This window comes from Sclerotinia sclerotiorum, genomic scaffold (genome assembly GCF_000146945.2).
Source record: "Sclerotinia sclerotiorum 1980 UF-70 scaffold_11 genomic scaffold, whole genome shotgun sequence".
Classification (NCBI taxonomy): Eukaryota; Fungi; Ascomycota; class Leotiomycetes; order Helotiales; family Sclerotiniaceae; genus Sclerotinia; species Sclerotinia sclerotiorum.
In genome coordinates this window covers 1,117,977-1,134,085 of record NW_001820825.1, presented here as the reverse complement: position 1 = coordinate 1,134,085, position 16,109 = coordinate 1,117,977, and the positions used below count along the sequence as shown (strand labels likewise).

Sequence of the window (16,109 nt, the reverse complement as noted above, 5' to 3'; positions counted from 1 at the left end):
GTCTGTTTGTTGACTGATGATGTGAGGTCAAGCCAGTCAATCCCTCGAAGGATTTTTCTCTGCCCCCACCTTCAACGTGCGGAGTACAAAAAGGTTTCGTACATATCGACCACACCATTTATGATTTGACCTTGACCACCTGCTCGTTGTCCAATAGAGGCAGCTGCAAAACAGACCCCGTATAGATGTCTTTGATGATATGCCGATTCTTCAAATCTCTCATGCGAAAATCAATCAATATGCTCGTCAACTTTGACCATTTACCTATGAAAAGACTGAAAACATGAGACACAAAGCACGCCTAGTATAGCACGAGGTACAAAGTATCATCTATCAAAGGGGCAACAATGCCGGTTTTTACTCTAGGAACCTAGAAAACGGGCCAGAACTCTTAGAAGGCGAAAAGATGGACATTGATGGAATTCTCGTTTTTACAGCTGCCTTTTTTCATTGTATATATACAAGTAAGCTGACCTTCCATATTAAAAGCCCAAAAGCCACCAACAGCTTCAAATTGGCTCAGGTGCATGACAACAATATCTTGTAAAATGAGATGAGATAGTAGAAGACGGAGGAAGAGAAGACTGAAGATTTTCATTCAAGTCTTAGGAATTGTTGGGAATATCTGTCAATCTATGCACATTTAGGCCTACCTACCTGGACAATTGAAATAGTATATCTTCATTTCATCACGAGGACATCTCATATGAACGGCAACTTTCCATCTCCCTCAATCTTTATCTAAGATAACCTCAATTCATTCTCGTGCTTTGATCTTTGATTGGATGAGATTGGAACGCCATTGCTTGGTGATTGGTAGCATTGATCGGCAACATGCATCTAAACGAGACAATAACGTGCATGAATGGTCGCATCAAAAAAAAAGTTGAGATCCTTCTAGGTTTCCCTTTACTCGGCCGGTGAGTCGAAAAAGTCGATATTCAATGATGCTTCTTGTGTTGCTTTTTAGGGGTGAGATAAGCAGGATTTAGATTTGCTCTCTTTCTTTACATTCTATAAGAGAAGATTTTATATCTTCATTCACTTCCTTCATTCATTTCCCGTCCTCATATCAAGGTTCTTCTAATACTGTACATAATTCAATTAATTCGATAAATTTGTTGCTTGATCACTGTCAAGGAATATCCATCCATTCTTAACGACTGAGCCTTGGTTTCTGGGAGACGCGATAAGCTGGAAATTAATATTATTTTATTGTTTATTTACAGATACTTCTACTAATGTTATGATATTTTCTTTTGCAAACATTGAGACTAATCCTTCGGCCGATCGACTTTCTTGTTGCTTCGTTCTTTGACGCACGGCAAGATGGAATAAATCAAGGCAGACTACCTCCTCAGAAATCAACATTTCTCTCCACCTTCCATTTTTGATCCTCGAGGAAGAATTACTCAACCATAGACCTCGAGTCAAAAGATATCTCAGGCAAAAATGCTATCTTCATTACTGCGACCAAAGAAAGCACGACGACGCGTACAAGAAATCCAGTCACCTTTCTCGTCACCGTATGTTGATCGATCTTCGCCAGCTGCAGAGAGAAGAGAACGTTTGCCTCGACATGCATCCGCAGATTTTACGGAAACAGAAATTGAGGAAGATACTGAGGAAGAGATTGTGTTGGAAAACAACGATGCAGATGAGAATGAAAGAGTTAACGAGGACGAACTAGAGGAAGAAGATGGGGATGAAGATCAACCTCTCTTGCCTATCTTCTCTGCAGCACATCTTGGTATTTGCAGGTTCTTACCCTCTATTTGGATACACTAACTTCTGAATAGATGCACTTCCAGTATATAATCTCACTCATGCCATTCGACTTATTATACTTCCGCGGACGGAAACAACATTGACCTGGGATCAATTACGGTCACCACAAGTTTCCCAGTTTTTGGTGAAGCCTATGCAACAACAAATTCGAACCTCCCACTTTTCGCGAGCTACTTTATATGCATTGATGGCCAACTGTTTACAATTCAAAAAGGAAAGTCAAGCAAATCCGGGTAACGCAGGGAATAGCTTGACGAGAGCTCTAGTTTGTGAGCTTCTAGCCATTAAGTTATTGAAGGAATACAATACACGAGAGTTGATCGACGCCCTTTCTTATGACTTCTTTCCATTACAAGGCTTGGCTCAACCAGATCCAGCAATAACAAATTGGAACCAAAGAAATCGCACGAGGCCAGTTGCGGCCAGGATATCAACATTGGAAGTAGCTATTAGGGCATCTGCGAAACGATTATTGGCACATCCACTCGTGGTGCAACAACTAGAAGCTATTTGGGCTGGAACCATTGTATTCCATTCTGCAGCGGATAATCTTCATCGTACATCCACAAGCCGGACAGGGTATAAGAAACAAAGCCCAAGCAATGGGAGTGCGGTTCCATTACTAACTCGTGAACAACTTCGATATGGGGCAACAGCAGGTACTCTAAAGCCTCCTAATAAAGAACCGGAGAGTCAGCAAGCAATCCAGACTTTGACTAGGAGAACAGTCACTTTATATGATCCTAGAGATGCGTCTTTATTCAAGCTTTCAAGGTTGAGGGTACCACGCTATCGGCAATTCTTCTCCACCTGCTCACTCGCCATTCTTCTCGTTCTATTTTTAGCTGTTCTCAGTCAAAGATCAACCGACATTACGGGCCTAGAAGTCATATTTTGGTTTTGGAGTGCAGGTTTTATGCTTGATGAGGTAGTTGGGTTTAATGAACAAGGATTCTCGTTATACATAATGAGTTTCTGGAATGCTTTCGATTTGGGAATTCTCGTTTTACTCACGATTTACTACTGCATGCGCTTATATGGTATCTTCTTGGTGGACTATGGAAGAGAGGAGTGGAATAGTATGGCATATGATGTTCTTGCGACCAATGCAATTCTACTCTTCCCTCGATTGTTCAGCGTTCTCGACCACTACAGATATTTCTCACAACTATTAATCGCATTCAGGTTGATGGCTATTGATCTTGTCGCGGTATTTGTACTGATCTTGATAGCTTGTAGTGGATTTTTTGTTGCATTCACTTTATCATTTGGGAAAAGCGAATATGATGCAGCAGGGGTTGCTTATAAGATCTTTCAGATACTGATGGGATTTACACCTGCAGCATGGGAAGCATGGGAGACTTATAATTTCCTTGGAAAAGCATTACTTGTGCTTTTCTTATTCATTTGTCACTTCCTCGTTATAACCATTCTCATAACGGTCTTGACAAATTCCTTCATGTCAATTGTCTCAAACGCTAACGAAGAACATCAATTCGTCTTCGCTGTCAACACAATCTCTATGGTCAAGAATGATGCTCTCTTCTCTTATGTGGCACCAACAAATATTCTTGCATGGGTTCTTACACCCTTCAGGTTTGTTTTCCCCTTCAGGACATTCATTAGGATGAATCGTACTGTTATCAAGATTACGCATTTCCCATTGCTATTCAGTATCTGCGCATACGAAAAGATTTTCTTAGCAAGGTCTGTTTTCGAACCTACTGATTTAGTTGAGAAAGTTGGACGAAGGACAAAGCGAACAATGTCATTTCAAGATCGTAGACATGGGCTCTTCAGTCCTAATCTACAGAGGCATGAATCTTCTGTTGCTGGTTTTCAGAAAGACAGAGCTCTTGATGAAGTATTCCGACTGACGCCCAGAGATACTCTTCCCAGAAATCGCCCTAGTTTTGAGCGTCGTCAAACTCATAATGTTATAAATAACTGGATGGAGCACCAAGGCGAGGTCGTTAGTCCACCACAAGAACAAGATCGCTCGATATTGGAACGATTGGAGATGCGAAGACAATCTAGAAAAGCAACCATTATGAGACAACGTGGAATTAGTCGTGAGCTTTCCGGAAATAGATCTGTGGCTAGTGATCCGGCGGAATTTATATCTACAGGGTTTCATGATATGACTCGAATTTCCGATGATGCATTACATCCAAATTCTTTCGGTGGTGGTCATACTGATGCGGATGGAGATGATGAATTGTTGACAAATGATGAAGACGAACTCCATACCGAGGATAAGCATACAGCGACAAACTTCAGTCAAAGTGATGCTGAATCCGAAGAAGATTACTTTCAAACTCCAACCGCGACTAGATTCGTTTCTCCAACTCCAGCATTCAACGCACAACAAGATTACGCTCGCCAAAATGGATCACCTCCAAAACAATCCAAAGCTACACCAAGGAAAAAGCCCCATGATAGGAACTTATCTACAACGACAATCCTTTTCAACCCTGTTGCTTATACTTCTTCTGTTTCATCCATTTCACCTCCTCGCTCACGACCACTAACAGCAAAAATATATTCACAAGCCAATACTGGAACCAACACCCCAGCAGGTCCATCGGGATCTCGTACTCCGAAAACTGCCAACTTCACAAACACAACCACTCGACCACGTCCTATTCTGCCCAATCGTGCGAATTTCCAATCTATTCCAAATATCAATAAGCCAGATCCTGCACGCAACCGCCTTATGCGTCACAAAGATTCTAGTTTAAACATTAGTTTGTCAGAGATGGGCCTTGAGCATGCTCAACTTGGTGCAGTGCCTAGTTCATTTCAAACTCAAATGGCTATTGCTACTGAGATGGCGATGAAACGTGATAAAAAAGAAGAAACTGCAGATGGTATGATGGGAAGGTTAATGTTGGCAAGAATGAAGACTTTGGAGGAAGGATTTGCTGAAGTCGTCAAGGAATTTAGGGGGATGCGAACAGCTGGAAATTCCTCGGTTGAGAATGAACCTTCGATAGCAAAGTGGAGAGAAGCAAAAGGGGATAAAAAGAAGAAACGGCCTGGCAGCGCCAATCTTTCACAAACGAAAAGTGAAATAAATGTGGAAAGTCTAAGGATGACAAGTTCGAAGGGAAAAGAAAAGGGATACTTTGATAATAATCATGGCGGTGGGGATATTCCGACTGGTGGGCTCGAGGTTGAAGGATTTACGAGTCGAGGAACGAGCGAGTATAAGACTCCGTATGAAACGCCCGACGCGGGTATTATTGCACAGTATCTGACCAAGGGGAATTCCTTGTAGTAATTGCAAATTAGCGGGAGTTTGGGTGGGTGGAAATCTAATGGCGGTGGTCTGGTTTTGCATGTTTTTTATTCTGTATTATTTGAAGTACATGTATTGAATGATATTATGAGAGGAGGTTGAGTTCATCGTGCATAAAGGAGGATATACCCAATTTCTTTTTAGGTCAATCGGTCATCAATCATGGTGGGCACATGGAATAATAATGAGGAATCATGACGGGACAATATCATTGGTGTAATGTCCTACATTGTGCTTGATTCATAATGACCAGCAATTCGTCAATCTAAAAACACCCAGTATATTCATCGCACATCAACATCCCTTTTCAATCCCAGTCTACGCACCAACCAAAGTCTTCTTAACCCCCTTTAACTGATTCATCACGGGCGGAATAGGCATACACCAAAACATCACAGCAGCAACAGCAGGAATATATCTGCGAGGAATCAAAATATCAGCACAGCACAGCACAACATTAAATTGATCGTAGTAGGGTAAATAATTTAAGGGATTCGGAAATGGAAACATACAGAAGTCCCGTTCCGTATACATTCTTCCAGGCTTTTCCCCAGTATACGTCGCGGCCAAAGTAGATGGCTTGACGTGGGGCGGAAGATTTTGTGGAGGCGAATCGTTGGGTGCTGAGGGTGCGGGGGAGGCGGGAGAGTTGGGAGAGGGTTGGTCGGGACATTTTTGGAGCGGTGGGAGGGGTGGGAGTGGAGTTGGAGGCTGGAGGTTTAGTTGAGGATTGATGATCGTTGGGTGGGAGGTTGTGAGGCGATTATGATGGGTGGATTGGTCTTGTATGTGGAAGTAGAGAGGAATTGGTCAATTGAATTGAGTAGATGAGTAGCTGATGAGGAGCTACGAACGGAAGAGTAGAGGACAAGGTCGAAAGAGAATTCAAGTCAAGTAGAATAGGGTGATACGAGCAAATGACCAAAATGGAAGGAAGGATCGGGAGTAAATAACAGGAAAGAGTAAACAACAAAACTCCAACTTCCCTTTCAGCGGGATAAGCATATTTAAGTATTTTTCCGTGCTCCCTCATGATCAAAATAGGTCTCTTGCATAGATAGCCTGATATTTTACCGCTCGTGATTTGAGATTGAGATGTATTTGGTTGGAAATAAAAGATCCCGGTTCAAAGCCCGATTTGTTTCAGAGCCCGGATTATTGTATTGTTTTTATTGCTGTTTTTGGAGGAAGGGAGGGAGGGATAATTGGGGTTTGGAATGGATGGGATGATTTTTTTGGTATTTTGGATTTAACATTAGTAAGTTATGTAACTGGATAATCGAATGATACTTATCAGGTACATTCTGATTGTAAAACTGTGAAGAGTGTCTGATTAATTGAAAGACGATAGATATATGTGTATCCCCTATAGAACCTATATTATAACATGATTCTATCTAAACATATCTATCCGACAATACCGTAAGACAACGTCGTATCAGATAACAGCTCATTATTGCATGAAGTGAGGAGGAAGTTATGTTTGATTCCTATTCTGGGGTAATGCGGGGTAGATCTTACAGGGGCAGATTAGCGTATCGCTTAACGTGACACGGATGTGTTAGCCGGGTGACTAAGGTTAATGATTGTGGGAATAAAATTGGTTGGTGCTTTAATCCGTAGTTTAGTTCTAATCAATGATATCACAGGTTATATAGATACGACTGTTATATTCACGTTACGCCAAATTTGGACCGTTTCTTAAGTACTTACTATTTATATAGTGGGGTTCTTCTGTTTTCTTCTGCTAAAACTGGGTATTCAGGGAGAGACTTTCACTGGGTTCGGCCATCCCACTTTCCAAAACATTAAGCACATCATACTAGAGCCACAATGTCTTTAGATTCGAAGAAGAAATCTTATCTAGATCTTGTGAAGGCTTGTGATAAGTAAGTCATATCATTCGCTTCGTAGCGTATATATAGTACTGACAACTTACTTCCCAGCTTCCCATATGATACAGATATCGACAAACTGTATAAACTTTATCTCCCAGACGATAGTCGAATCCATGGATATATGCTTCCGGAAATCGTCTCTAAGATGCCATGGTCTCCGGATTTCACCATTACCCAAGATCAACCATTAAGTGTTCAACTCCATCCTATAAATATCACAAGCGAAGATTTCTCAACCGTTTGCAATAATGCATTTGCAAAAGTTATCAATGAAGCAATCGGTAAAGATCTTTTCAGTACCCTCCACAGAGAACACAGTGAACCATATGCTATTCCAGGAGCAAAAGAACCCGTACAACTCGAACGTTATGCCGCTTCTCTATTTGGTACTGTAGCAAGAGGAGCGCATCTCACCATCTTCACATGTGTGAATGGAGAAATGAAAATTTGGGTCGCGAAAAGAAATGCACATCTATTTTCATATCCCGGCAAATTCGACACCACAGTTGCAGGAGGCGTACGTGCAGATGAATCACCTTTCGAAACAATCGTCCACGAAGCAGAAGAAGAAGCATCCCTCGACTCTGCACTAATCCGCTCTAATGTACACGCTTCAGGAGTCATTACCTATATGAAATCGACGGGCTCCGGATCCGGCGGCATCAAGGGATTAATCACTGCAGACATGGTATACGTGTACGATCTCGAAGTTGGAGAAGACACGGTACCAAAACCACGTGATGATGAAGTTGAGGGGTTTTATTTATGGGATGTGGAGAAGGTCAAGGAGGAATTGTTGAATGGAGGATTCAAGACTAATAGTGCGGTGGTGATGATTGAATTTTTTATTAGACATGGGATTATTACGCCGGAGAATGAAGGTGATTATACGGAGATTGTTATGAGGATGCATAGGAATTTACCGTTTCCGACGGCGCCGTCGAGTTAGTCTTTTGGACGTGGATTGTGGATTGTGAGGGGACGGGTTTTGGGATTTTGGTTTCCATATATTAGATAATTTGCTTGATATATGGTTTAGAGTGGTTATCTGGAGGAAGATTACGGGTATATTAGATAGATAGGGTTCATCATCCTCTCAGATTCATCAACAATATAATAATAAAGTGATTACAATCTTATTCATCCAAACCATTAATAAATTTATCTAATAACATCACTTCCTCAACAGATACCCTATCTCCCCACCATCCACAAAGTTCCTACCAATATCATCTCTTGCTGAGCTCTTTACGCATGCAATTATAATTCATCCTAAATCTTACATCCCGAATGATTCTAGCCTTTTGAATAGTTTATTACTTTGAGAATAGTCAGTCAGTATGAACAAGATCTTCAATTCACCGATAAATCTCAGTTATTGAGTGAGCTCCAGGAATTCGAGATACTTTTCGAAAAAAAAGAAAGAAAAAAGAAAGACTGTTCTATCTTGTAATTGTATTTAAGATCTTACATATAAATATACATATACATATACATATAACAAATCCACAAATTAACCCACAAATGTAAATTCTCCACCCTTCCCTCCCTCAACCAAGGATCAACGCCACCTCATTCACCTCAATCACCCACCTAAGATTACCTCACACTTCAAATATTAATATACGCCAAAGCAAACCAAACTAAGCCTTCTACACCGTACTCCACCACTCCCATTCCTCCTCCTCTTCGCACCCACAAATCCCGTACCATAAACCACAAACCTCAAACTATCCTTTAATTATCGTCATGATATACATATTTAATTCTGTCAGAAAACGGCACATGCGACCATAGACTGAAGAGAATTGGGCATCCCGTCCGCTCTGCCATACACAAGCTTCAGATCGGTAGATTAGTAGTTGGGTGGGTGACCACCAGCGAATCCCTACTGTTGTATGTTTTTTCTTTTGTAATTTTTTGGTATTTTTTGTGGTTGGTGTTGATTGGAGGGCGACGAGGGAAAGTTGGGAATTGAGGAGGTTTGGGCTGGTTTTATGATTTTGAGATGTTTGAGTAGATAGATAGAGTTGAGGGGTGGTTGGGGAGAGGGGGCGGGTGTTAGGTTTTGAAATAGAGGGTGAAGTGAGATGCTTCTTGGATATTAAGAGTAATAATCTGAGTTGGCGTTGGTTGAGGGAGGATATTTTGCTGTTGATATTTGATATTCTTTTACGTGGTTGTTCGCGTAAACCCCTTCATCTTTGTTACAACTATGCAATCAATCACTCATTCTATCTCCAATCCCTTCATTGTGAAATTTCACAAGCAAGGGGTCTAATTCTCAAATGGGATAAAAATCTATAGAATTAAAAATCGACAACTTTGCTTCTTATTAGATATTATGTATTTTATTGTTTCCTATACATGTAATCTTACATGGATACACATAAATCGATTTCTTCTCATCCATAAATCTCATCCCAACTTCTGAGATGAAGATCTTATTCAATCGAATCACATTCAATATCCCTATCAAGCATAAATTAATGCAACCTAGTCGTATCAACCATCAGGATACTTCCTGCTACAGAAACAGTTCCATTGATGGGCGATGCGATTCCTAGAAAATATCAGTACTCAAAAGTCCCAGAAGAGGATAAACTATAGACTGATAAAAGAAAAGAAACTTACCACCACTAGTAGCCAAATACAAAATATTAGCATCTGCAATCGTTCTTCCAAAATGACCAGAAGTAACACCAGCCAAAGTAGTTGAGATGGTACTTCCAGCAACAAGGGTAGCTTGTTTTTTCCCAACAGGAATATAACTCAATTCATCCACTTGATTCTGGGCAACCCAAATCGTTCCATCGCTTTTGAAAACAAAATCATCGGCTTTAGGAACATTGCTTACGACAACCTCGCTGGATCCAATGGGTGTTCCATCGAATTTGATATTGATTCTGTTGAGAGTACCAATAGCGGTATTGGTCCAGTAAAGGTATAAACCTGAGATTTTAATACCGTTCACACCGAGACTAGCGGAGGCACCGACGGGGATTTTCATTTTAGGATCATTGATGAGAATTTCATAAGCACCAGTTGTGACGCAAATTTTGTAAACCCATCCATTGTAACAATCTCCCACGAGAATGTTCTCATCATCTAGGGTGGTCATTCCATTGAGAAAATCGGCAGAGGTGATATCGACAAGCTTGGTAACTGTAGCTGGGGATGTGACGACTCCGTTACTTTGAGCAAATGTGTTCATGTTAATTTTCCAGATGGAGTTTACACCGCTTGTTTTGGCGAAGGAATCGTCGATTTGAGCGGAGGTAATGACGTAAAATACATCTTTTGTTGTTTCAGAGATACCGAGGCAGCCTTTGTAGGTTGTGGCGTTGAAGGTTGAGATGGTGATGGGTTCAAATGCGTTTGTGTGTGAGACGAGGAGGACCTCAGGGGTATCGAAACGGGAGACTAGGATGTCGCCGTTGGATCTGATGGCCAAATTTTCGGCCCATGAAGGGTAGGAGAAGGTTGTCAGAGTCTTGACGGCTAAAGGGAGAGTTGGATGGATGGCGAAATTTGATACTGAGCTAGCTTGTGCGATGGGGGTGCACGTGCTGAGGGAGGGAAGAAAACTAAGGGCTGAGAGAGCCGCGCTCATGATTGATGCCTTCATCTTGAGGAGAGACAGACTGAACTTGGATTGTATCTAGAGCTAGCAGATAGGAAGGAAAATGAGATATTAATGAAAGAAAATGACATGAGAAAAGGAAGTGAAAATATGATGAAGAGGCTGAAATAAAAACACCATCAAAACAAAAATGTACGTAAGTGTCCAGCTGAATAAATTCAATAGTAAACTCCTTCCGCGCTTGAACCAGGGGTCGTTGACCACGGATATTAGACTACTACATCTAGTATATCCATCAAAAGCGGGACTATTGAACGTAATCATGAACCATTGAAGACATTGTTTTGGGGGACAGATGGACTTGGCGCCGACTTAGATCACCTTCCGGTCCCGACTCAATACATCTTGTTTGTAAGAATTGAAGAAAGTTAAAAAATGCATTGAGAAATGAAGAATGACGAAAAAGGTCCCAAAAATATCGGTATCCCTCAATATTCTGTTCCAATCTCCGTGTTGGGTTAGGATATTAGAAGCTAGGATATATGGAGGATGTTGGTCTGCCGTTTGTAAAGGGCGCTTGGTGTAGTGGAGTAACTAAGTATTGGTGTATCAGGGGCTGAACCTATCTAGTTGGGTAGTATAATTGTACAGTACTCTAGTAAGACTTACTAGTGTAGTAGATAGAAACTTCAATCTTCAGTAACGGTAATGATAATGATAATCTCCCCAGTGCACTCTGTACGCAGTACCACAACTCAATCACAAACTATTCGCATCCCATCATACCGTTCATCATCCAAGCTTACATAGGTGTCAGTAAAAGTTACTAGAGTACCTTTTCACGAAGCACAAACTAAATTCAACCGCTCAAACTCCGAATATCAAATAAAGTACCTTTTTGTGTTGTACACAGAAAAGTTAAGCTTCTACATAGGTTCGTTCTGAAGAAAACTCAAAATTCAGCTCAAATCGAAAAGCGGAAAGTTAAAAGCTTAGTCATTCTTACTTAAGCTAGCCATCCACTAACTTATCGAATCGATATCCTTTCCGTCCAGCTCTAAACCTCCTTCCCCTAAAGAGGAAAAACATCAAAAACATCAAAATAGCCCCTTTGAACTTCATAGTGTTGATGGAGTAATTATATCATGATAAATCACAGGAGAAGAGAATAAGCTGACGTATACTTACCCCACCCTTATATACCCCTCTATTTATGTGTAGAGGGATATCTCAAGCATATCAATACATATATACATTCCCGACCATTTACTCAATAACCAATAAAAGTCTCGAATTTGTAAGGTTATTGGAATTCCTAGATCTAAATCTTTATAGTATGTTAAAGTGAATGGTTCCTGCGTAGCACGTGCACAGGGCACTAGTCCTATTAGGACTAGATTGAGAAGCTCTCTGTAGGAGAGCTTCGCACTTCCGTAGAACTTAGTAGAGTGATTAATATACTAGACCAATATTACCTCAGTTCTGCCCTATCAGCTTCCCACTATTCCCTGTGTAAGGTCATTCCTTTTAACATAGTAATTAATAAAACTCCAATCAAATAAAAAAATAAGTCTTATTAATTTATATAAGAATTAAATGATATTATAAAATAGTAAATTATATGTTACGAGGTTTGCCGTCTAGATCACGTGGAAGTGCTCTAGGCTCTCGAAGTGGTTTATAACTAGGCGTCAAGCAGGGACTTAAGTAATGACAATGATGATATGCAATTCGTAACTAATAGTAGAGTATACTAAATGATTGATCTTGAGCACGAAGCTCTATACAAAGGAAATCCGTCATGATTATATAGACCTTCGTACTATACATCCCATCGCCTCCCATTATGTCCCACGGCCTGTAGTTGAGTGATTCTAGGTGGGACAATATTGGGTCATGTGACCATAAGCTTAGTCACCTGAGTAGCTGTTAGGATTCGTCATAACACTATAGTAAGATTATAAAACTTAGATTTCCAAACACAACCCCCTGAGTATAATTTAATCTTGCTTTTAAAAATAAGATTCTCTTCTAGAGTATATATACTATCTATCCATAACTAAACAAACTCCCTTCCCAGAAACTCTATGTCCTGTTAGATATGAATTAAACAATTCACCTATCTATACTATTCATTGAAAGCAATTCTTAACCCTAGAATCACTATTCAAAAAAACAAACACTCTTTTTACTCTCCTTTTCTGCTATGTATACATGATTTTACTTGTTCTTCACCATTTCCCTTATTCTCTTTCTCCATTTTCAATATTCGTTTTCATATCGTCTCCCTCCCCATCAGTACTCTTTCCAATCCTCACGCAGAAGCCGATCTCCCTCTCCCCAACCCACGCTTCAAGCCCAAGCTTCCATTTCTTCTTCCGCCCCCATCCCCCCGACCGTATCGTCAAAATATCCTCTTCAAACCCCCATCAATCATCATCATCCCCCAATTCTTATCCCTCTTCACCTCCCCTCCAAACTCAAACCACAAACCACAAACCACAAACCATCGCTCATCCGACCAAAAAAAAAACAATTTACTCCAAGCTAATTTTCTCTCCCCTCTATATCCCGATGAAGATATCCCGAGCCAAAAAAGGGGGTGCTCGGGCGCGCGCGGGGGTTACCCATTTCGACTTTTAAAAGAGGGGCACAAACAAACGGGTTTGTAAGAGGTGGAATTTAACTTTGTTTTTGGGGTTGTAGAGAAACCCCCCGGGGATTGGGGGGTTTTGGGTGTAGGTGTTGGTTTTGGGGGGGGGGGGGGGGGGGGGGGGAATGGAGTGGAATGAATAGAATGTCTTATTGTACTATACGTATCTGAGAATGAGGTAGTCTTCTTCTAGCAGATTGTGATTACCACAGTAAACTAATACTTAATTGGCAAGAACAGCAAACCACACTTCCTCCCTCTGCCAATCCCTTCGTAAACCACACTTCCTCCACCAATTCATTCGTAAACGCCGCAACAACATCGCTAGCAGACAGACATGTCAAGAAAAGATTTATGAAGCTATCCTAATTTCCAAGCTGTAACCTTATATGCATACATAGACAATATACATACCAGTGTACGAATCAGAAACATTCCACATACATATTAAAAAAACCAAACCTCAAAAATTCACAATTCTCAGGCCAGCTACAGTAGCATGAAGTTATGACCGATGTATCCGGGTTTCATCGAGTTTGAATATCAATTAATCATTCAGTACATTACATTGAATATATAATAATGGATAATAATGTAGAATGTTGTAATGACAATTATAATAGATTTGTAATGTATTAAAAGTCTTAACAGAATAATGTTCAAGGAGCTATATATACGATTTTAACGTTAGGCTAGATGTTTCGGATAGTTGTGCTCTTAGCATGGGTATGATGATAGTGATAATGATGGTTTATATTCGACTAAAATTTGAACCTATCACACCCTGTTGCATATGTAGGTTCGAAAGATAGAGATTCGTCACTCAAACTTGTAGATATGCTAAAAAAAATAAAATTGCCCATTCTATCAAACGCATCGAGGTATGTATAATGCAGTCCCCATCAATACAGCGACGTACCGTTCACACATCCACACATCTTCAGGCTCAGTCAAGGAAAATTTTCGATTTGATATTTACCATAAAAAGATGCCGAACGGTCTTATGTCAAATAGGGCTGGGGGTTGGAACTTCGTGGTACGTTTTTGCTAATGTGGGATGAGCTGTCTTTCTATTCTACAAATAGGAGATGAGATAAAGCTAGGCACTTGCCTTTCAAATCACGTAGCATTGCTAGGTCACTGGATAATAATCGAACTTTGGTAGAGTCTCATGCTTGGCTAAAATTTTGTATATTATTTATCTTGGTATATATCGGTATCTATCGACGTCTGCTTTCCGTCTTTCCCAAATCCAAGTCGTGGCGAGGACAACGGACTATACTTATTGTGATATGCATAGTGCAAAGATACTGACTGTATAACAGGAAGCTGCATGCTTCAGAGCGGACATAGATCATGCTCTGCCGGCTGAATGATCTTATTGAATGATCTGTGAGGAGTGGATTCCGCAGAAGACCTTTCAATCCTCAGGTAGAATGCTCTTAGGATCTAGTCCAATCTCCTCACCAAGTCTTCTAACAACTGTCTTCAACGCAGCACAGGCTGGACTATCAGGCCATGCATCGAAAAAGCTCTCACCATAATCGCACGACATCCCAATTCGAGGGTCTAGTGGTACAGCTCCTAGGAATGGGATATTCATCTCTTTAGCCAAGGCTCTTGCGCCTCCAGTTGTAGCTTGGAATATTTGACTTTCGTGTGTGCATTTCGGACAGACGAATCCTGACATATTCTCCACGATCCCTAATACCTTAATTCCCGCCTTGCGACAAAAGTCAATTTCCTTTCTAACATCTAAGAGTGAAACTTCCTGTGGTGTTGTAACCACTAAAGCTCCATCCACCCCACTTTCCTTAAGAAATGAGTTCACACTCAAATGTTCATCACTTGTTCCTGGAGGTGTGTCCACCAATAAGAAATCCATCTCTCCCCACTCCACATCCTTCAGAAACTGTTTTATCAATCCATTTTTCTTTGGTCCTCTCCATATCACGGCATCGTCTCGATTTGGTAACATAAATTGTACACTCATAACACCCAGATTCTCCATAACCCACACTGGACTCCAACCAGCACCGCTAACATGTATTTGCTCCGTTTCTACTCCCATCATCTTTGGTATGCTTGGCCCGCAAATATCGGTATCCATGATTCCCACTGTATTATCCTCATTTGTAGCGAATGCATGCGCAAGTAAACTGGTGAATGTGCTTTTTCCCACGCCACCTTTTCCCGATAGAATTAAGACTTTATGTTTGATTCCTGCAAGACGTGCAGTTATAGCTGGGATATCTGGATCGGGACCTTTGGGCGCAGATGCACAAATTGCTTGGTTGGGACAACCAGCGCAAGAGTCCGCCTTTCCTGCAGCTTCGGATTCTGGACCAGGACAATGTTCGGGTTCTGGGGCGACAAGCTTGGGAGCGTTTTTTAGAGGATTTGAGAGAACATCTTGAACAGCCTCTGGCCTTTCTTCGAGAGAAGGTGCCATATTTATCGTGATATATCTGGAAGACTGTTGTTAATTAATTATTGGATGAGAAAACAAAATGTGGGATGATAAAGTCGCAGAATGTTTACAAAGCATGGGATTTTGACGAAGCTTGGTCATATAATTGACTTGATTGGTAAGCGGTGAGCTAGCGTCGAATTGTTTGAAATCATCACTCTCTACAGCTACAGACGTTCATTTTCTACAACAGCGATCTTTTGAATATTTAAGATGTATCATGGACAACTGCTATTATTTGCCTGCGATGTTGAAAGCTCTTACTTTTGCACGACAGAAAGTTTTGGAATGCATTCAAGGTGACCGCAAAAACTCTTTCTTGATGCATGGGTTTCTAAGGAGCCCGATTGGTACTTACCTAGTGTCTGACTGGTGATACTCCGGATTGTGACAAGATATTATAAAATCAGATATTT

At 40.9% G+C, this 16,109-nt stretch overlaps 6 protein-coding genes across 6 annotated transcripts; 2 read left to right on the top strand and 4 right to left on the bottom strand.

Moving 5' to 3' along the window:
• Nucleotides 1-1,452: 1,452 nt before the first annotated feature.
• Nucleotides 1,453-5,068, top strand: SS1G_08552 (hypothetical protein; the record flags this gene model as incomplete). Its single annotated transcript, XM_001590762.1, has 3 exons — nucleotides 1,453-1,750; nucleotides 1,800-3,384; nucleotides 3,688-5,068. 3 exons carry the CDS (start codon nucleotides 1,453-1,455, stop codon nucleotides 5,066-5,068), a joined length of 3,264 nt encoding a protein of 1,087 aa, XP_001590812.1.
• A 339-nt stretch (nucleotides 5,069-5,407) lies between these two features.
• On the bottom strand, nucleotides 5,408-5,762 carry SS1G_08551 (predicted protein; the record flags this gene model as incomplete). The annotated part of the gene is made up of 2 exons (XM_001590761.1): nucleotides 5,408-5,507; nucleotides 5,602-5,762. 2 exons carry the CDS (start codon nucleotides 5,760-5,762, stop codon nucleotides 5,408-5,410), a joined length of 261 nt encoding a protein of 86 aa, XP_001590811.1.
• A 90-nt stretch (nucleotides 5,763-5,852) lies between these two features.
• On the bottom strand, nucleotides 5,853-6,122 carry SS1G_08550 (hypothetical protein; the record flags this gene model as incomplete). The annotated part of the gene is made up of 1 exon (XM_001590760.1): nucleotides 5,853-6,122. One exon carries the CDS (start codon nucleotides 6,120-6,122, stop codon nucleotides 5,853-5,855), a length of 270 nt encoding a protein of 89 aa, XP_001590810.1.
• Nucleotides 6,123-6,922: 800 nt separating this feature from the next.
• On the top strand, nucleotides 6,923-7,936 carry SS1G_08549 (hypothetical protein; the record flags this gene model as incomplete). The annotated part of the gene is made up of 2 exons (XM_001590759.1): nucleotides 6,923-6,978; nucleotides 7,036-7,936. The coding sequence occupies 2 exons, from the start codon at nucleotides 6,923-6,925 to the stop codon at nucleotides 7,934-7,936; spliced, it is 957 nt and encodes a 318-aa protein (XP_001590809.1).
• Nucleotides 7,937-9,473: 1,537 nt separating this feature from the next.
• Nucleotides 9,474-10,615, bottom strand: SS1G_08548 (hypothetical protein; the record flags this gene model as incomplete). The annotated part of the gene is made up of 2 exons (XM_001590758.1): nucleotides 9,474-9,550; nucleotides 9,622-10,615. The coding sequence occupies 2 exons, from the start codon at nucleotides 10,613-10,615 to the stop codon at nucleotides 9,474-9,476; spliced, it is 1,071 nt and encodes a 356-aa protein (XP_001590808.1).
• Nucleotides 10,616-14,643: 4,028 nt separating this feature from the next.
• SS1G_08547 (conserved hypothetical protein) lies at nucleotides 14,644-15,675 on the bottom strand (the record flags this gene model as incomplete). The annotated part of the gene is made up of 1 exon (XM_001590757.1): nucleotides 14,644-15,675. The coding sequence occupies one exon, from the start codon at nucleotides 15,673-15,675 to the stop codon at nucleotides 14,644-14,646; it is 1,032 nt and encodes a 343-aa protein (XP_001590807.1).
• Between the last annotated feature and the right edge of the window lie 434 nt (nucleotides 15,676-16,109).